The sequence below is a fragment of the Octodon degus genome, unplaced genomic scaffold, assembly GCF_000260255.1.
Source record: "Octodon degus isolate 3935 unplaced genomic scaffold, OctDeg1.0 scaffold00060, whole genome shotgun sequence".
In the NCBI taxonomy this organism is placed as follows: Eukaryota; Metazoa; Chordata; class Mammalia; order Rodentia; family Octodontidae; genus Octodon; species Octodon degus.
This window is the reverse complement of record NW_004524636.1, coordinates 12,519,215-12,540,727: the sequence shown is the minus strand read 5'-3', so window position 1 is coordinate 12,540,727 and position 21,513 is coordinate 12,519,215. Positions and strand designations below refer to the sequence as shown.

At 38.5% G+C, this 21,513-nt stretch overlaps 1 protein-coding gene across 2 annotated transcripts in view; it reads left to right on the top strand.

Annotated features, from left to right (window-relative positions):
- Tasp1 (taspase 1) overlaps nt 1–21,513 on the top strand; it is a 251,661-nt gene that overhangs the window by 194,890 nt on the left and 35,258 nt on the right. For both annotated transcript variants that reach the window (XM_004634308.2, XM_023718640.1), the window contains exon 12: nt 10,123–10,233. In XM_004634308.2, coding sequence (XP_004634365.1) covers nt 10,123–10,233 — 111 coding nt within the window. The remainder of the gene's footprint in view (nt 1–10,122; nt 10,234–21,513) is intronic.

Here is a 21,513-nt window from a genome sequence, read left to right as displayed (position 1 = left end):
ATTGCCCATACATTCTAGGAGGGCAACTATACATGCTTACAATACATATCTGTAGATCTATTTTTCAGTTTGTTAAATATAGAAAACTAATATTTGTTGCTGTATGCTGTTTAGTGTGTTTCATGTAATTAAAGTGTCATCAAAGTTGTTTTTTCAGAAACAGTGTTTTTAGTTTTTGTGTGTATAGTACTGGAGAGTGTACTGAGTACAGAAGATATATTTAGTATGTTCAATAACTTCACTGAGCATGGACTCATAGTAGATCTATTTTTCAGTTTGGAATGAGATACAAACCCCTACTTATCATTGCATGAATACATTGTCTAGTTGAAGTCTAACCTTCAGCATGAATGTTCTCTTGTATTAATGGACATCTCTATTATGGTGTGAAGGTACAGTGTTTGACTACAGGCATACAAGACAGCTTCATGAACTTTATGATGTAAATAATACAGAATTTCTAGACCTAGAATTTAAGCATATATATTGATAATAAGCATTTGTATGAATGATTTATAATCTCTTAATACAATAATAAAAGTGAAAAATATTGAAGCATTCAGAAACTTAATAGGAACTAGAATATCATACAGAAGTTGTATAAAAGTATTTTTGCTGCAGTATATAGATTTACTTAAGGGACACAGAGTTACACTAAATAGTCTCTGCAGTGCAGTCAGGAATATGCTAAAAGCCTTCAGGTTATGAACTGGTATGTAGTGAGCACTATCTGACCTTACAAGTAGAAATTATAGAGTCTGTACATGTGGCAAAATGAATATAGCTCATGAAGGGAAGACTCACAATAGAGGAGTATATAATATTCTTAAAGGTCTGATGTCCTTTGAGGGACTTTGTGCAGTGATTGGTGGAGGCTGTCCAATATATCCCCAAGTTCTGATGTGCATTACTCAGTCATATCAACTTTGCCAAATCCAGATTAAAACACCACCAGGATAGTCCTCATTAAGTCAAAGGCATTGCTTATGAACACTTGTGCCTTGGATTTTATTGTCAAAGCCTAAAGATTTTAACATATATAGAATCTGGAATTTCAGGTGCAAAATTACTATCTGGTGAGAATATCTTTAAGAATGCTTTATGTATTTGAAATACTGAATCAGTGAAGTCTTTCACTTGCAGTACTTATGAGTAATTGACTCAATTTTTTTCTAATCCAGGGTGTTTTCACCTCACTCACAGATAGTTTATCAGCCAACCTGTCTTAGAATTGAAAGGCTGGGCTGGCCAACTAGCTCAGCAGATTAAAGCACCTGCAAGCAGGCACAGGAGCTGGGATTTGATCCCCAGGCCTGTTGTGCTAGCCCTGCCTCCGGGGTGCACTGAGACAGCAATTGAGACTGAGCATGGTGGTGCTCACCTGTAATCCCAGCTCTTGAGAGGCTGTAAGCAGGCAGATCACTACAAGTCCCATTTAGTAGTGAGCCTCTGAACATCCTGTAGACCCTTCCCTAAAAATACAAAAAAAAAAAAAAAAAAGAAAGAAAGAAAGAAAGAAAGAAAGAAAAAAAAAAGAATTGAAAGACTGCTGTTTTTTTCTTTGTTTTAGTTCTATTTTGTAGGAATAGGTGAGTGTTGTTGAACTTTTACATTTTGGAATATTATAGACACTGATTATGGGCTGTAGTATAAAAAGGCAATGATGAGAAGAATGAAAACTGAGCATGAGGAAAAAATATTTTCTCTTGCCAGATTTACATTTTAGAGGATATTCTACAAAGATACTTACTTGACTGAAGGCTAAGAGATCCTTTTAAATTGATAGAGGTATCCTGTTGTCTCAGTGACTCTTCTCTCACTGCTGGGAGAAAACACCCAACACCCAAAGTGAAGGGAAAAAATGTTTGTTTAGCTCACAGTTAGCAGAGGTTTCAGTCCATACTCAGCTGGCCCAAGGCATAGTGTCATGTGGGGTACAGAAGCTGTTTGTGGTAGCAGCAAGAGGGTGGCAGTGGCTCAGGAAGCTAGCTAGCCTATCTTCCCTTCTTACATTGTAATGCAAATTACCCGCCCCAGGGGTAGGGTGTAGCACTCACACCTGCAATCCCAGCATTGGATCAAGAATTAATCATGAACTCCAGAAGCCGCCCCTTGACTACATGAGGCTTAGCGGGGACAACTAGGCTTGAACTGTAACACCTGTCCCATTTTTCTTCTCTAAATGTCCTAGCAGTCCTAGCAGTGTAGGATGTCCAGGGCAACCAATTTTAGTTTTCTTAGGGGAAATTTATGCGGACATTCTGACTCTTAAGCAAACTCACAATTAATTTAATTAAATGTTTACATAAAAAATTCCAGTGAGAATGGAATGCAAGAGAATACAAAAAAAGCCAATTTTTAAAGTCACAAGAACAATGAATTTTGCAAATAATGAATAATGAAAAGATATAATCAGATTCATTATTTACATGCACAAAGTTTTTATTATCCATCGGATTATAGATTTAAATACATAAGAAAATTTAATGTGATAAAAATGCATTTCAAGTCAGTGGGGAAGACATTAGTTTTTTAAAACAAATTTGAGCAATTGGCTGAACCATTTAGGGAAAAACAAAGCAAAATGAAAACAAAACACTACAGCATCTCCATTGCAATCTTTATACCAAAATTAATTCCAGAGAATAAAGTTTTAAAATTAGAAACTGTAATTATAAACGTACTAGTAGTAAACATGGACAGCTTACTTCCATAAATTGTCTTTAGGAAAAGGCCTTTTTAGTAAAGCACGTGACATCGAATGGTTAAAGGAAAAACATTGATAAATTTACTATATAAACATTAAAAATTTACCCTTTACAAAAAAAATGTCAGATAAAACCAAAAGATGTCTGACAAACTGGAGAAAAATGCTTGTAGCACATATGGCCAAGGACTTACTGCCTGCTATATAACAAATGTAGCAAAAGAGGGGGAAACATTAAATGGGTGAAAGAAAATTTTAATTTTGAATTATATTTAATTGATATGAGAGAATTCCAGTTCAGGAGCTTAAAATAGGGCTTTCCTTTTTTCACATAAAAATCTTGAAAGCTGTCCAAGCTCTTAGGCTGGCACTGTGGCTCCATGCTGTGTCTGATCCTTAGAATCTTTTCCTGTCTGGCTATCTTTAGTGGGTGGCAGTATTTTTCCTGTCCCCAAGATGCTGTTCCACTTACAGGCACTGCATCTGAGACAGTTGGCAGTTGCCAATAGGATATGTGCTAGTCTAGTCTGCCCTTCTAGCTTTGCTGGGAACTTTTGCCCCTTTATAAAGTGATAAATAATTGTATAATCTCACTCAGTTGTGGAATCTGAAAACATTGATCTCACAAAAGGTGAGGTACAGTGGATACTGGTTACAAAGGCTGGAGAGGGGGAGGGTGTACTGGTTAGTTTGTTTTGTTTTGTTTTGGGTACTGGGGATTGAATTTGGGGCCTTGCTCTTCTTGCCAGTCAGGTGTTTATGCTGCTGAGCTATATCCCCAGCCCTGTTTTTATTTTTATTTCTACTTTTTTTTTTTTTTTTTTGGCAGAACCAGGGATTGAACTCAGGCCCTTGAGCTTGCCAGGGAAGTGCTTATTCCACTGAGCCATCTCCCCGGCTCTACCCCTGTTTTTAAATGAGTACCTATGATAATAAACTTAGAGAAAACATTTATTTTGGAACCTAGATTTGAAGGTGTTAGTACATGGTCAGTTGGCTCCATTGTTTTGGGCCTCTGGCCAGGCAGCACAGCAGAGCAGGTAGTGTGTGGCAAGGCAGTTGTTCACCTAATGGCTGGGCCAAGGAAGACAGAAGAGATTGGAGTCCCACATTTCCTTTCAAGGGCACACTAGGTCCTTCCTTTTAAGTTTCTATCATCTCTCCCTAGTTCCAAGCTGGGGACTGGGTCTTTAACACATGAATCTGACTTTGAGGGACCTTTAAAAGCCAAGCTGTGGTAGGGGAAGAGGTGGGAAAGGTTGAGTACCAAGTTACAGTAAGATTAGAAGACGTTCTGATGTGTTGTTGCCCAACAGGGTAACAATAGATAATTATAATAACAATATCATATACCATGTGTTTTAAAAGGTTAGAAGAAGGATTTTTACTAAAAATAGATGATCAAGATTTGATATAAATATGGTTAGTTAAACCCTATAAACATGTACAGTTTTATATGTTAAAAGTAAAAAAGCAAACAGACAGGGAAGGAAGGCAGGAAGAGAGGGAAGGAGTGCGGATGAGAAGAACTCTGCTACTTGACTTACTAGCTGTAAAGAACTGTAGAAAGTATACATATTTTTGCTCTACACAAAGAACAAGTTTCTTGTTTAAAGAACAAAGGAAAATGAATAATGAGAAGGCAACCAGGTATGTATGCCACGGATGTGAAAACAGATAAATAGCTTTAAAACATATAGATTAATCACCTTTCTATTGCTGTGACAAGATACTTGAATCAGATTAAAAGTAGGAAAGGTTTATTTTGGCACATAGTTTCAAGGGCTTCAGTCCATGATCACTTGATCCCACTCCTCTTGAGATTATGAAGAGGCAACACTGTCATGGTGGGTAATTGATGAAGCAAAACTGTTTATGTCAAAGCTACTCACTAGGAAGCAAAGGAGACAGGGTGGGCCTGGAGCCTCAGTACTTCACTTATAGGTGTGCCTGTAATAACCACATGTCCTTCCACTGGCTCCTACCTTATAAAGGCCCCACTGCCTCCCAGTAGCATTCCTGGCTGGTGACCAAGCCTTCAACATTTGGGCATTCAGGGGCCGCTTAAGGTGCAATCCATACTATGAGTATTTAAGTTTATTCATTAATATATGCAGCAAGATAACAGTGAGACCATTTTTCCTGAATCAGATGAGCAATAAAGGATTTGCTAATACCCACTTTTGGTAAGGTTATGGAAAAATGGGCAGTTTTAAACTGCTTCTTGTGTGTATAAATGTTTTAGAAGACAATTTGGGAATCTGTAGCAAATAACTTGCTGTAACCCACAGACAGCTGGGTTCTGAGAAGGGATAATTGGAGGATTAAGAAAAAACTAGACACATACTGAAAGGAAAGCTGGGACTGGGTGGGATCTGACCTCTGATAGGCACTGACAACCCAGCACATTCTCGGTCTTTATTTATACACAGTAAAAGGGGAGAGGTGCAGTGGAGTCATGTGTGTAAGGTCTCAGTGCTTTGCTGAGAACACTGAAAATGAAACATTGTTAGAGTTATCAGTGCTGTAGTTAACAGGGAGGAACACCGAGGCCAGACACCAGCTGGACTGGCCTTGCTCTAGTCTCAAGGAGTTCATCAAGCTCTGGTTAAGCCATGGCTCAGCTACTTCCCATAATAATTTATGTGGCCATCTTGATTGATGCATTGATTCTACTTTTTAAACTGCATTCTATACATTTATTTTTTATGTATGTGAAAGGTAAGTGTGTCCCAGTGTTCACTGTTGTATTACTTGGAGTCTCAAAAGCAAAACTACAAACAACCTACATATTCATCAACAGTCAAAGAAGTGATTGTGTGTATGTCCAAGAGGTTATTCATCACTAATAAAGTACAAGTTAAATAAACTACATGTGAGTTGATAAGGAAAGATATACAAGTTATATTGTTGAATTTTGAAAGTCAGATATGCTAAGATGCAGTGGCACATGCTGTAGTCCTAGGTAGTTGGATGGCTGAGGTATGAGGACTATTTGAGTCCAGGAATTCAAGAGACCAGCCTTGGTAACAGTGAAATTCCATCTCAAATGTACAACCAATCCAAGGATTTGGGTACAGAATATTTGAAATAACATGGTCTCATTGAATGAAAAAAAATGGAAAGACATGTGCAAATAAGTATGAATAATCTTAGAGAAGATATACAAAGAACACCGTATGGTGTGTCTGTTATTGTTGCTGCTGCTGCTGTTGTTGAGGATTGATGATAGTGGGAACACTTCGTTGCAAATATGGAGATCTCTTAGTTAATGTCAGTCAGCTTTCCTAGCAGACATTCTGAGTGTGGCTAACTATAGGTCATTGCCTCTTTCCCAATCAGACCATCTACATTACTTTTGGAAGGGAATGCTGCTGCATTGTAATTGAACCAGTACCCAGTTCTCTAAAAGCAAACCAAAGTATTATTGATGACACAAAGACAAACCAGATACTGGCTATAGTAGAAGCAATTTAATAGTGTCTTAGTTACTTTTTAGTTGTTGCTGACACAAAATACAACATTTCAAATTAAGGTTTATTTAGTTCATAGTTTGTACATAATTCAGTCTGTAATCAGTTGGATCCAAGGCAGGGTGGCATGGCATGGGGGCAACATTTTAAGGCATCAGAAGACAGAAAAAGCAGCAAAAAGAAAAAGGGATCAGGGAGAACAAGCCTCTTATCTTCTTTTATATTGTAAGCAGGCTACCCACCCCCCACAGGATGGGTGTAGCTCTCACAACCTCCAGGCCTTCCTCTTGCACAGGATGAGTATGTTTAAAAATTGAGGATCCTGGTCCCCATGCTGAGTCACTTAAATTTCTAAGCTTCTCAAGTTGATACAGTGTGTCAACCATTACAAATAACAACTACTGGAATTAACAATGAAATTAGCACCAGTAGTAGGGCCAGTGAGATAGCTCAGCAGTCTAAAGTGCCTGCTTAGGCAAGAACACAGGGACTGAGGTTTGATCCCTGGTACCACATGCTACACCAGCCGTGCCTCCAGGGGCAGGCTGAGCAGGCCACAAAAAACAAAAACAAAAACAAATTAGCACCAATAATAAAGAAAACCTGGATATTGACATACAATAAGAACCAATAGAAGCTACCACTGTTCCACCCTTAAAAGAAAAAAAAAATCACATATTGACATAATTATCTACTAAATGGAACAACTATACCACCATTGGGCTGGGGAGATGGCTCAATAGAATAAGCGCTTTCCTGGCAAGCACAAGGGCCTGAGTAAAATCCCAAGTTCTGCCAAAACACACATACAAAAACAACTATACCACTAGTAGTAATAGAAAGGAATTAAGCAGTAATAGCTTAGAATCAACTAGATGACTAAAGACTAATAAAGCTAGTAAAAATGAAGGATGTGCGGAAGAGGAAAGTTAAACAGGTACAATTGGAAAATTAAAAGGGATTATGAGAAGGAGAGAAAAATGAGATAAAGGACAGTGTTACGGGATAAATGAAGAATCAGTATTTGACAGAAAAAAAATCAAAAAATACAAAGCAAAAGATTAAAAACAAACAAAAAAATTGCCTCCCCTCAAAAAAATCAACGAAAAAAGAAAGAAAAGACTCCAAAAATTCCTGTATGTTTTTGAATACATGGTTCCTTTCTAGGGGCTGCAGTATTGAAATCCAGTCGATATGGGTGAGGGATGCTGAGTCACTACTAACTTCTAATTTGTTTCTACACTCATGTTTTTGTGTATGAATGATGAATCCTTCCTCACTTTTCCTGCTGAGCATAGTTTGTTAGTGGTCTGTCCTAGGAATATATTCATTTGTAAGCTCCCATCTTCCATGTCCCGTGTGTGCCCCAAGACACTACCTTCTCTGCCTAGCTTTATGACCTGCAGTTTTGTGAGATACTCATACCTATGCCATATATCTCTCTGTTCATATACCCCAAGTTGTGGCAAACCTCCAAGCCAAATTGTATCTCTATGTTGCTGGCAAATGGGGAAAGAAAATAAACCACTGAGCTTTTGTACTGCCCGGTGGGGTGGGACAGTTAACCTGCTACATTTAGTGCTAGTGCTTTCAGATTTAATCCTCCTCCCATGCCAAACCATACATCATCAGTCTGGCTTCTCACCAGCCACAGCCTCCTGGCTTTGGCTTAAATGTCTCAAGGAGTGAACCTATGTGTAGTCTATGACCTCCCCACAAAGGTCTGTTGTGTCTGTCTTCCACCCAGTCACTGTGCAGAGAGACTCCAGAAATCCTGAAGTGTAGTTGTTCTGTAGCTCAGTCTTCCTGAAATGGCTCCTACTTAAGTCCTCTAATTATAATGAGCACTGCATGAGATTTCCTCTCCAACTGTAGTCAGCCATGCAGAAGTGTTTTCAGAGTAAAATTTCACACTGTTTTTGCAGTTAACAGTAATAGTAGGATTTTGTTGGGGTAGGTGCTCTTCATTATTTTTTGTTGTAGCTTCTGACCCTCTCCAGACTGACCCTCTCCCTTTGTTAGTGGGGAGCCAGGGTTAGCATTCCAGAGGGCTTCATTCTTTTCTCTACATTGTGTTCACTTTCTCTAGTTTTGTTCTAGTTTCTCTATAGTTTCTAATTTTTCTATTGGCTCTTCCTTAATTTCCAGAGATCTACTTAGGTTTTCTTTACTAAGTTGTTTTCAGGTATCTCAATTCTAGGTTCTAGAGAGGCTGTGTCTTGCTTCTACTCTTAATCCACATTTTTTCCCCTGATTTTCTTTTCTTTTTCATTAGTTTTCCCTCAGTCTCCCAGCACCCTCCTCTCCAAGTGCTGGAACTGTAATTCAGGATCTCACCCATGCTAGGCAAGCACACTACCACTGAGCCATACCTCCAATCCTGTCTATCTTACTTCATTTGATTTTTTTTTTTTTTTCCTTTTCTTCTTCTCAGGCAATTTGTCTCTTTCCTATGTTATCTTTATTTTTGGCTTTGGTCTTTGTCTAAAGACAGAGGTCTCATTATCATGACTAATGATCCTAAATGGTCTGTACTCTTTAATTCTTGACATGGTGAGGCTGAACTGCACACTTTCTGTGTATGAGTCAACACTACCATCTTGGAGGCCACATCATAAGCCAAGGACAAGTTACTTTCTAGGCATATCTTGAATAAGAGCAGGCATTCCTGTGCTTATTGGGGTGCTACAAGGGAATTATGTAGGCTCTTGCCCAGAGAGTATCAGTTTGATATCTTTTGTGCTGGAAGCTGTTAATTTCACTGCTTAGCAGAAAACCTTTCACTTCAGCCTCTGTTTTCACGACATAGCTGCTGCTTGCCCTGAGGTGAGCCTGGTGCTCCTTAGGCTTAGTTCTCTCAGGCCACACTTCCAGCCCTTACATGAACCTGTCTAGAGAGTAAATTGACTTCTGCAGGCTTAAAGAGGAAGTATCTTTATCTGGAATCTGAGCCTACATAAGGGTTTGGTAAACTTTATTTGAAAAGGCCAAAGAATAAAGTTTGTGGGTTTTACAAGCTATATCCTGGTTTTTGGGGGCATATTTTCCTCTTCTTCCTCCCCCCTCTTCTTAATTAGGTTAGATTTATTTTTCTTATATGTCTTTTCCTCTCCTCTTTTTAGCTCATGCCTTTTTTTCTTCCTTTCCCATCAGTTCACTGAGGTGTGGGGAGGGAGTAGAGATAAAGGCATGTATTTAATCTACTAAGCTTAACCAGAAGCTTCCCCCAATCCAATTTGGTTGGTTTTTATTTTTACTACTCTCTTTGATAGTTCTTGGGTTAATTTTGCATTTGTTCTCCACGTGCTCACTTGCTATGCCAGATGTTTGAGAAGATGTCCTTGGGGGGAAAAAATGAGGGGTTTTGAAATGCAGTGCTCTTGAAAGGCTCCCGGTGGTTCCGTGTGTGAGCTCTCGAAGAGCCTGGGCTATTTGTAACCACCATGCTGTCAGATAGTAGAAATACAGTTTCACCCATATTTGTGTAAAACATCAGGAACATTTTTAAATGTTTGTAATAAAGTTTGTGGCTTATTGTTTAAAATTGAATTTAAGGTAGTAAATCAAAGCTTTTGGTAGTGTACCCCTGACAGCAGAGAGAGGCTGGTAAGTGATCCCCAAGAGATGATCAAAGGGAGCCATTGAACATTTTTTTGTGTATTTTTGTTTTGGCCCTTTAATCTGATGGTGTTTCCAGTTCCTCTCTGAATACACTAATGCATCCTCCATCTCCCACTTGTCATTTTGGCAGTACCCACTTCTGTCTTTGCCAAATAGCTGCTGTTCACATTTGCCATCCAGTCTATAAGAGGTATGAACAATGATGATTTTCAGAAAACAGGCATCTTTCAAGATATTATTCATATCACAGTTTTGTTCTATTGATCAAATGGAAGTTGAAAACTAGAAAAGTAAAACTGACTGCTGATCCTTTCTGCCTAGGTTCCCCTTTCCTTGCCAGTGAAGATGGCGTGCTTGGTGGTGTGATCGTTCTCCGATCATGCAGGTGTTCTGCAGAGCCAGACTCCTCCCAGGACAAGCAGACACTTCTAGGTAAATTGGACATGTCTATGTTGTGCATTTTTCTTTTCTTAAAGGAATGACAAAGTTTGTAGCCTCAAGTCAGTAACTTCAAGGCATGGGAGGGATGGATATACTATTAATATCTTTATATTCCTGTTTTACTGATCTTTCTCCATAGCTACATATGCAAAAGATGAAAGCTTATTTGTATGTACATGCTTATAGCATAGTTATTAAGTGGATTTAGAAACTAGGACCTTTAGTTCAGCCAAGTATTTAGAATGTCAGACTTTATTCCGCAGAGCTTTTGAGGTAACCCTCAAAATAGTATACACAGTAACACAGAAAGAAGCTTCTTCATATTTCCCCTCCCAAAAAGGAATCAGGAACCATCTAAAGAGCTACTTGCCTAAAAGAGTCAATCCTGGCTCCATGTCTTATTCATTGCAATGCCTTCATACATGCATCTTACTGTTCCGTGCCACTTCCTCATCTGTAAAATAAGGACATCTGCCCTACTCTTCTCATAAAGCTGTGGTGAAGGAGGGGCAAATATGTGCTTTTGCAAATTTGCAGATGTCCATCCAGATGTGTGCTTTGGGTCTAGCCAAGCACACCAGTGGGAAAAAGCTCAGCCCACCCTATTTGACAAGTCAGATTGGTGGGGTCATCACTGCCCTTTTGATTCATCCATCCAGAGAGACACTTCTCAAAAATCTACTTAAAGATGAAATGTAAGATTGTAAGATGCGTGTGTTTTGTTTTTTAAAATTAACTTTTTAATTGAAGTGTACATATATTCAGGAAGGTGCACTAATCATAACTGGAAATTCTTTTTTTGGTGGAACCAGGAATTGAACTCAGGCCCTTGCGCTTGCCAGGCAAGCATTTATTCTACTGAGCTATCTCCCCGGCCCCAAAAAGTGCCAGCGGCTTTTTGTGTGTGTGTGTGATACCAGGGATAGAACTTGGTACCTTACACTTGCCAGGCAGGTGCTTATGCCACTGAGCTATATCCTGGCCCTGGAGCTTCTTGATGAATTGTCACAAATAAACCCACCCCATGCAACCAGCACTCAGATTAAAAAAGCAGATCTTTGGTTTTGTTTTTTTGTTTTTGGTGGAACTGAGGATTGAACTCAGGCCCTTGTGCTTGCCAGGGAAGCACTTATTCTACTGAACCATCTCATTCCTTTTTTTTTTTTTTTTTTTGTGGAACCCGGGCTTGAACTCAGGCCCCTACACTTGCCAGGGAAGTGCTTATTCTACTGAGCCATCTTCCTGGCTCAAAGGAAACTTCCCACTTTTTTTTTTTTCCAGACCGGGGATTGAACTCAAGACCTTGCATTTGCCAGGCAGGCGCTTATGCCACTGAGCTATCTCCCCAGCCTAAAGCAGATCTTTGGAAGCCCCATGGTGCTCTTTCCTATTTTCTCCTTCCTCCAAATTCTACCATTGTGCTAGCTTCTAACACCTTGATGTATACGAAAGGATATGCATTAGAATATGCATTCTTTGTGTCTGATCTTCAACCAACATTAAACCTGATAGATTTATCCACATTGCATGAGGCAAGTCTGTTCATTTTTATTACTGTACAGTATCCTATTATGTGGATGCAGCACAATGTATTAATCTGGGTAGCTCGACTCTATAAACCTCAATACAGATAATGTGGCAGGTACCTGATCTGTATTGTATAATTGCAGTACCTTACCATAATTGCTATTGTACAGATCTCTTCCAATTCTAAGATTCTTTGAGTCTGTACAATAGAATGCTGAGTGCTTTCGTGGGTATGCAAGTTTTTTTTTTTTTTTTTTTTTTTGTTATAGAAGCCAAAAGCGTTTTCTAAAATCTCTTCATTCATTGATTTCTTTTGTTATCTGAAAGGCCATTGCTGTGTATCCACCTGGACTCCAACCTCTGCCCTCATCTTTCTTCCCCCACAGTGTTTGCACCTGTTACACTTTGTACTCAGCATACTCTGAAGAAATGTTTCTTAAATGACTGTCTTTTGTTAAACCAAGATAAGTAGTGATTTGCGTTTTGGTATTTTAACTATTGTTTTGTTTTTTTGTGGTACTGGGCCTCGAACTCAGGACCTTGGGCTTGCCAGGAAGGCATTTATGTCACTGAACTATTCCCTGGTTCCATGTTAACTATTGTTGAATTGGTTGAATATTCTTTACAGTTAAATAGCAAGGAATTGAATTTAATACATGTAGAAGACTTACCTTGGCCTTCAATTGAAAACTCAGAATAACCCTTAGTATTTGGGAATAGAGTTATTAAAACAATATAATGGGTTATTCCTAGTAGAGGCATCCCAGTTGTTTACTGAGCCTGGACTTTTGCATATTCAAGTAAATCCTGAAAATTAAAAGGGCCTTGTGGTTGTCTTCTCCTTTTGGATAGTGTGGTATAAAAATGTATGTTTACAGTATATGATAGCCCATGTTAAGTAGTTCTTATTATAAAGGCAGTGATTTGTAAACTGTTTCTTCCTCTTTATCTAAAATTAAAGCAGTAAGTATAAAGTGCTAACCTATGAAGGAAGTGAAATCTTGTTATTTCCCACAAAGGTAATTAGAGGAATTGATGTGTATGACATTTATCTACTAAATTCCTGGTACACATAGGCTAAGGTCTACTTAGTCTACCAGTGACATGAATTTTTATTTTTTCACCTACAGAAAATTGTGAATATCTATTATTTGGCAATAAAATGAATGTATATAGAACATAAAAGATAGGAAACAAGATATTAAGGTCAACTTCGCCATTCCATTATCTAAGCAACCAGTCTGTGCTGTTGGTTATTCTTGAGGGAAACACTCACTCTGTAGAACATGTTCATGTTTCTCTCTTGGTACAACTTGCATTTCCTTGTTCTGAAAAAAAAAAAAAAAAAAAAAAATCTCATACTGTTCCCTTTTCCCTCCTGATTTTGGATAGAAATCTGACTTTAATTCGAAATAATATATTTTGATTTTATCTGAAACTGTAACATACCATTTTTTTAAAAATGTATTTAGTACAGATTCTACAGGGTCTCACTACACAGATTGGACTTTTAGCAATCCTCCTATTTTCAGCCTCCCAAGAACTGGGATTACAGGCAGGTGCCACCACTCCCAGCCTCAATCGCCATCTCAGTGTGCCCGAGGGGTGGGGCCTGTACGGCACGCTGGGGATCAGACCCTGTGTCCCCATGTCTGTCTAAGCAGGCGCTTTAGTCTACTGAGCTATCTGACTGGCCCTAACACACCATTTCTTGATTCATCAGCTATATATAATCTCTATCAGCTATTCCCTTACTCTTTCAACTATATAATTTGAGGAATGTTCATATACTTTTCTTCTCTCCCATTCTTCACCTCAGCCTCTGTCAACCGTTCAGTTATTGTTACACTGTTAATATTTTTGCTTTTTCTAGCAGCCATGCTTATCTTCTGTGCTTTGTTTAGAAATTGATTCCAAATAGTGACAATAACTGGCATTGATAATATCAAGATTGTATCAGTATTGCTCACTGCATATCACAGTACTGCAATCTTAGACCTATAAAGAGGTGTATGTCATAAAGTTCTGCTTTTAAAAGGAGGCATTCAGACATCAAGATTGGGGGCTGCGTGTCTAACTCAGTGATATAGTGCTTCCCTGCTCCTGGGTTCGATCCCTTGTGCGTGTGCATACACACACACACACACACACACACACACACAAACAAACATCTAGATCCAGTGGCTTTTTCTGTACTGTACTGTACCTTTCAGTTCTTAATCAAACCATAGCTTAAATTGCTTAAATGGCTTCATATTAGACCTTGGGCCCTTGATCCTTAGTATATCCAGGATGAACCCAGAAGTTTTTCTTTCATATATATCCAAATAGAACAAAATAATTTCCAAAATAAATAGAAGAAACTTAAAATGCTAAAATTGCAAAAAGAAGACAAATAATGTATATTGTTCAGTCACTTTTTTCTCTAAGAATAATATAATTAAACAGTTTCTAACTTTAGCCTTTTCTGCGTCTGCTTTCTTTTCTGAAAGCCATAAATAATGTTTCCATTGTACCGCAAAAGCAGTTTGAGTGGAACCCTATTGCCAGGCTGCCATTACTGAGCCTTTCTTCCTGACAAATATAGCAAGTGAGCTGCTTTCAGAATGTTCGATCTCAAGTGCAGGACACTTTTGTTACAGGATCTTGGTACACAGCTTGGACTCGTAGTGATCCTCCTGTCTCAGCCTCCCTGCGTTGGGATTACAGGTGTGCACCACCATGCCTGGTTCCAGTGGCTGGCTTGGCAGGCCAGAGGTGGGGCCAGCACAGCATGAAGGTACCAGGTATCGGACCTGGGTCCTTGTGTTTGCCAAGCAGGCACTTAGACCACTGAACTATCTCTCCAGCCCAAGTGCAGGACACTTTTGAAATTTATTTTTTGTTTCCTGATTTCATGGGTTGAGTTGAAAAATCTCAGATGTGACAGAATTTCCAAGTCCCCCTGTATGGCCTTCTTGTTGGTGCTTTGTCTATAAATTGTTTCATACGCCTTCCTTTAAATAATGGAGCTTAAATTCCTCTTCTCCCTTTTGTGGCCTACACTTCAGGGATTTATTTCCAGGGAATAAGAATATGGCAGGAGTGACACGGTGTGATTTCTGAGACTAGGTGTAAAAGTATTATGGATTCTCCTCATACTCTCTCCTGTTGGTCACTCTGTAGGTGACCAGGTACCACACGGGAAGGATATTCAACCAGTGTTTCGAAATGTAATTAAGAACTATGACTGCCTTCCAGCAGTTTGTGAGGCACTGACTTTCTTGCCAGCAGCCTCAGAGTTCTGAATGAGCCTTCAGGGAACCAGCCCAGGCCATCTTGGCTGAAATCTCAAGAGATCCTGAGAGAAATGCCCCCCACAAAACCACTCCTGAGTTCCAATCCCATAGAAGTTGCGATATGATAAATATTTGTGGTCTTAAACTACTACATTTTAAAATAATTTATTATGCTCCTATAGATAACTAATAAATCTTTTAAACTCTTATGTCAACAAATAGCCCACTCATTTGTCTGAAGAACTGTGATGACAGAAGAAACTGCTCTGTTGTATCTTTGGACAGCTTTGTCAGACTTCTGATTCTGTCACTATGTCCTGGTTCTCACCTTGAAACCAACTGTGACAGATCTGATCAGTGTCCTCCTACATTGTTGTCCTTACTCACTTTTCTCCCTAGCTTCATCCTTCCCAGGTTCCTGTCCTCTCTTTGTTTCACTCCTACCTCCAGACTTCAATGGGAGTTCGTTCTGTCTCTCTCTCTCTCTCTCTCTCTCTCTCTCTCTCTCTCTCTCTCTCTCTCTCTCTGTCATCTCTCATCTCTCATCTCTCCTTTAGCTGCTAGAGAATCTAGCCTAACCCCCAGACTAGGAACAATCAGTAGAGAAGACGTAGTCTTGAAGTAAAAAGGGTGAAAATGGGAGCATGATTGAGAAAGCCATATAATTCCTAAGATCAGACAGTGATCTATAGGAATGATATAAGTATATGTAATTTAGTTATGGTGTGTATAAGCTAAACAAAATAAGTATTTCTTACTATTACTTCCATGCTTTCTTTTTATTGATTGATTGATTGAATGAGATAAGGTATTGTTACGTAGTTCAGGATAGACTTGAGCTAACTATATATACCAAGACTGGCTTGAAACTTATGGTGATCTTCTAGCCTCAGCTTCTAGAATACTGAGATTATAGGTGTACACTGTGACTCCTGGCCTTATTTTTGCTTTCGATTGACACATACTTCTTTGTGATAAGAATATTCAAAAATCTTCTCTTACAGCCATTTTGAAATATACAGCACATTATTGTTAACTAGATCCACTCTACTATACCACAGAATCTTAGAACTTACTCCTCCTACCTAATTATATTATTGTAGTAATCAACCGACCTTTCCCTACATTTCCAACTATACTCCTCTCCTCATCCCTGGTCTCCACTTTATTTTTCAACTTTTTAAGACTCCATTTATGTCATTGTTCCTACTTTTAATTTTCCCCCAAGGACATTGATAGATACACACTCACACCTACTTCCGCTGGTTATTCTCCTACAGTTTACATGTGAACTATGTAACTTTATGGGAAAAAACTTCCCCTGCTAGGATTAAGGGCATGGAGCCTGGGTAAGCTATAAGGGACTGAAAGAAGTATGTTTTTGACTCTTGTTGCTTGTGGCTTGTTGATGGCCTTGCTGCCTTCTACCTGTCATGAATGATTTCTCCTCTGTGACTGCCCATCTCCCACACAACCCTGGAGCCAGTGTGCTATGATTTAAAACCCCTATAAACTGTCAACCAAAATAAACCTTTCCTCCTTGACCATGGGTGTTGGGTATCTTAACTCAGCAATGAGAAAAGTACCTAAGACACATTCTAAATGTTTTACAAAGCACCTAGTTTTACCTTCAATAACTCATCCTTAGGTGACTTCCCTACCTCAATAATAGACCATCTTTGGGACCTCTGTTAAATGTGAAGTTTGGTATTTCCTGGAAGCCCTTTCTCCTAGGGAATTTGCTCATTCCTTGTGCTTTATTGGCACTAATCAGTTAACATCTCTTTTAACACTTTTATACAAATATTAGAGTTGTCCTTCTTCCTAGGCCTCTGAGTCTTCATGTTGTTTCCAAACCCAGTTTATTTGAAAGGACTAGATCATAGTTCTCTGAGCCTCAGTGAAACACCCATGTATATAATGGTTTGAAGTATCTTTCCAGACATTAAGCAGTTCCTCCTTCTGAGCATCATGCTACCAGCTGGTGTACTGTTGGAAGGCAGGGCCTGTGTTCTGTTGAATTTTGGACCCATGTCTGTGGTAGGCTCGCAGTAATTTTTGGATAAATGAAAAAACACCAAATGGAGTCTTTGTATTGCTTATCTAGCAGGATTTTTTTTTTTAAATTGACTACTCTTTTAGAGACTTGAGGTGTCATGGAAAATATCCTCATATGCTTAAAACAACTACATGGTTTAGAAATTTGGATAATCAGTGTCCAGAAGCAAAAAGGTCTTGAGACAGCTTAAGTGGATTTCAGCATTCAGCCTGCAAATAGGCCATGGAAGGACAATTTGGAAGAGAACGTTTGCAACACTTGTCCTGCCACCTCCCTCTCCCCAGATCATGAGACGCTGACAAAGCCCAGTGTACAATTCGCAAATTTAACACAAAGCAAATGCTGGTTCCTGGGTGAAACAGCTGAAAGGAATTAATTTTCTTCTGCTTTTGAGAAAAGAAGCCAATATATTTTTACCTGTTAAAGTGTAATTACATATGCTTTCCAGGCCTCTACAGAAGTGCTTTATTGAGGCTGCTGTTTGTAGTATGGTTAAAATTGTGCATCAAAAGCACATTAGGCCTTCCAGTGGAAACACAGGTTCTTTGCCATTTTAAGGTTGTGATTCGATACAGGTAATTAGGATATATGAAAATATTTTGCATAAATACCCAGTATTCCTTCTGAAATACATTTCTTTCTTTGTACTCTGAATGCCATATACTCATTAGAACCTCATAGGCCATATGAAGTTCAGGGGTTTCGAGCCCTGGATTGGTCAGTAGGAAGCAATAAGTTAAGGGGCCAGTGAGAAACAGACTCCATATATTTAAAGAAAATCTTAAGGATTTCAGGGTAGGTGTATGAGTCCAAAGGAGTTGAAAAAAAAAGTGTATTTGGGCAGTAGCCTTGAAGTCTTTTGTCCTAAGTGGATTTTAGGCCCACACTTTATCCAGAGCCTGATTATCTGATGAGCACACATGGTAATTGTTACTTTACTATTAAATAAACTGCACCTTACCTAGAGAATAAATTCTTTCCTTTTGGGAATATATTTTTTGCTGCAGTAATTGAGTTTTGTGTGTAATGCTGCTTCTGTATATCCAACTACTCCTCCCATATTTTAAAAAATCTTTTACTATGAAAATGTGGCATATATTTTTAAAAGACGGACATCACAAATGTGTTCGTTATAAAGGATAATAATAAAATGAACACCTGTAGACCTGCCACCCAACCTAAGAAATTGCCTATTACCCATATCTTTGAAGCCCCCATGTGGGCCCCTCTGATCTTACTTCTTTGTTCCGCCCCTTTTTAGTTTCATGTTTTACCCCCTTGGTTTTCCTTAAAGCATTTTTGAATATGATACATTCAAAAAGACATTGTTTGGTTTTGAATTTTATATAAATGGCATGTCATAATGGTTTATCCTGTGAGAATTTTTGCCTTTTCTTATATTACCTGAAAGAATAATAAGATCTTTTTTCGTTTTCCAGTCAATTCTATCAAATCAAACTACTCTCTAGTTGCCAACTACAACATGAATGTTGTGTCTCCCTTTCCCTACCCCCTTTTTTCATCACAGGCAAAATTCTTTATCAAATACTTTTTTGTTGTTGTTTTTGCTGTGGCTTAAATTTTTAAAAAAAATGTTAGATTGAATTGATGCTTCCTGGAACATTAAAAAGATAAAAAGTCATTTTACTGTAAGTTAAAATTCCAACTGCCTTTCGGTTTTACTGGCATTAAAAATTTGGCGAGCACATATAAACACATGTACTTCAAAGGAGCTTCACTGTCGGGGCACCACCAGTATCTTCTTTCCATTACATGGCACACGCCACTATGAGCACTTATGACTAGGCATTTCTGTGGGGCTCACATGATCATAAAACTAACCCTCAAAGAGAAGGCAAATTAGCTTGTGGGCTAGCAGGGGAGAAAGAGGCCTTGTGGATTTTTCTCTGATGTTAATAATTCATCTGAAAAATGGAATTAAAACTTTGCTGAATAAGAGAATCCAGTGAACTTCCATGTAGGAAGGTCATTTCTTTATTGTCTTAATAGTGCTTTGTAATTTTTACATCTTTGCTGTGGTGTTTTGTTCTGCTTAAAGATGTGATAAAAATATACAAATTAAATGAGTTAAATGCAAATGAATAAGGTAGATATACTTAAACTTTTCAATGATGAAGTAGCATTAATCGGTTGAGGTAGTATTCTGAGATTGATATTTTGTTCTTTAAGAACAAAAAATTTTCTTCTTAAAAAAAAGATGTTGATGACAAGTCACTGTAATTACCGCTTTGTTTTAACAGAACATTTTGTCCTTTAAACATCATGAAAACACCCTTTAGAAATTGGAAATAGATTTTCATCTGTAATTTATTTCTCTTTCATGAGAAGTATAGTTGTAGCTATACTCTGTAGAGTTTATGCTTCAAAGTATAAAATTAGAACAAAGATGTAGACTATAAAGATTGGTGTATAGATTCTAGTGATTGTATAGTTATTATAGTGGTACTTACTAAAACTGAGGAAAACATTTTGGCAAATTTTATAGTCAGTTTTCATCTGCTTAAAGGTTAATAGAGATCACTCTAGCTTGAAATAAATCTTTAAAAAATTGTTGAATGAATAAAATCATGTTTCAATAAAACTTGTTTCACTGAATGGTTTTCGGTTCACCAGTTAACTTCCAAATCCCAGCCAGGGGTCCCCTATTTCCAGTACTTTCTAATCCAATAAATTAATAAAACAGAAAGAGAATTGAGTTGTCCTTCAGGGCTTGTATTACTATTTGACCCACATCCTTCCCTTTTCAGTCATCATCCTCCTTTAGTCTCGAACAAATCTGCATGACTATTGGACAAAGGGAGTGTTACTTTCTTGGCTTAGCATATCTGGGAGTCTATAGAATTCAATCCCTGTTGCTCCCAAGACAGTTCAGTGGTGAAGGTTTTTCAGGGAAGCCTGCCAACTCAGTTACTTCATAGCCTCAATGGGATATGCGTTATCTGAATCTTTAAGATCCCTTGTCAGGGCAGAAAGATATTTTTGATTTCTCTTTCTCTCTCTCTCTTGTGTTTTTAGAAGGTAACCCCCCTACTGAATTATAAAGAGCCTAAGAACAGTGGGGAATTGTGGGGGGGAATCTACAGAGATAAGAGGAGGCTGCTCTGTTTACAGTTCATCGTTCTTCCCATTTTAGAAATGATTTTTTCTTTACTCAGTAAGGAGTAATTTAAAACACTGTGCAAAAGGACGTAGGGTATGCCATTTGACCTAAGGCTAAGGAGCGGCAGCTGACTTGGCAACTGCCCAGCCCAAGACGTTTCTGATTTTGGAGTTCTGTTTTCCTTGCAAGAAAATCTGGGATGTGAAGCCAAGCGGCGAGGTTTTAAATGGGTGCGGGAGCCAGTGCAGCTGGGGGTTGTTAACAACAATTGAAGGACAATATTTTCAAAAAGAAAGAAAGAAGAAACCTGGGGTAGCTGAGGGCTTCTTTCTGAATAGAAAAGGGAATTCATTTGGGTAGAAAAACTTGCTTGCAACCTGGTGAGGTAACTTTGCTTTATTTAACTTCACTTAAACAAATTGTCACATGGACAATATTGCAAGAGAGAGAAGTGTCCTGGGTGGAGCATCACGTAAAAGGTAGCTTGTACCTCTAATATTAACCAGTGAAGGTGGTTATTTAAATTCCACCAGGAGAGAAAACTTGTTTTGGGATGTAGGAATGCCTCATAACAGTGGAGTGTTACTAAGATTGAAGTAGAACTTCTCTTGGGCTATTAAGTTCAAATCCAAAATGTTAGTACAATTTTCTGGAAAGGCTGGTATCTAAGATTATGCATAAGTCCACCCTGATTGTAATCAACATGTCAGTCTTAACGAGCACATGTGTCACTCAGCCTCATCTAACCTGTTCCCTGCCATTGGAGCAGCATCACTGTATGGACTCTCTTTCACATTGTGCTTATATGGCATGATGTGTTAAGGAATCACTTGGTAGAGAAGAATCCAGCTAAATTCCTGTGTTAACAATTTTTTTCTACATTATCTAACTTAGGAACTTGTTTTGGTGTGTTCTTCCTGTTTTCTGAAGGGAATCTTTTTCATGTGGGATATTTCAAATGGCCGCACAAATCCCTGGGCTTTGGCCTTCTAAAAACATAAGCCTTTTGGAATCAGTAGCTTAGGCTGTAGTCACTGGCTGCTATTGGAGGAAAATGGTCATTACTGAAAGGCCAGGAGCTTCTGTAAATGGAAATAAATGTGAGCCTGACCACACCAAAGACTAACAGCCAGCAGTTTCACAGATTGAGATGTGTCCTTCAGGCCATTTATTTACCCTGCATGTTGCAGGGTGGAATTTCATGGTCTCTGCATATGATAATTATATGTGGAAAAATCCTGGCCCTAGTAAGTAGCATCTCCAAGACTTTTTTTTTTTTTTTTTTT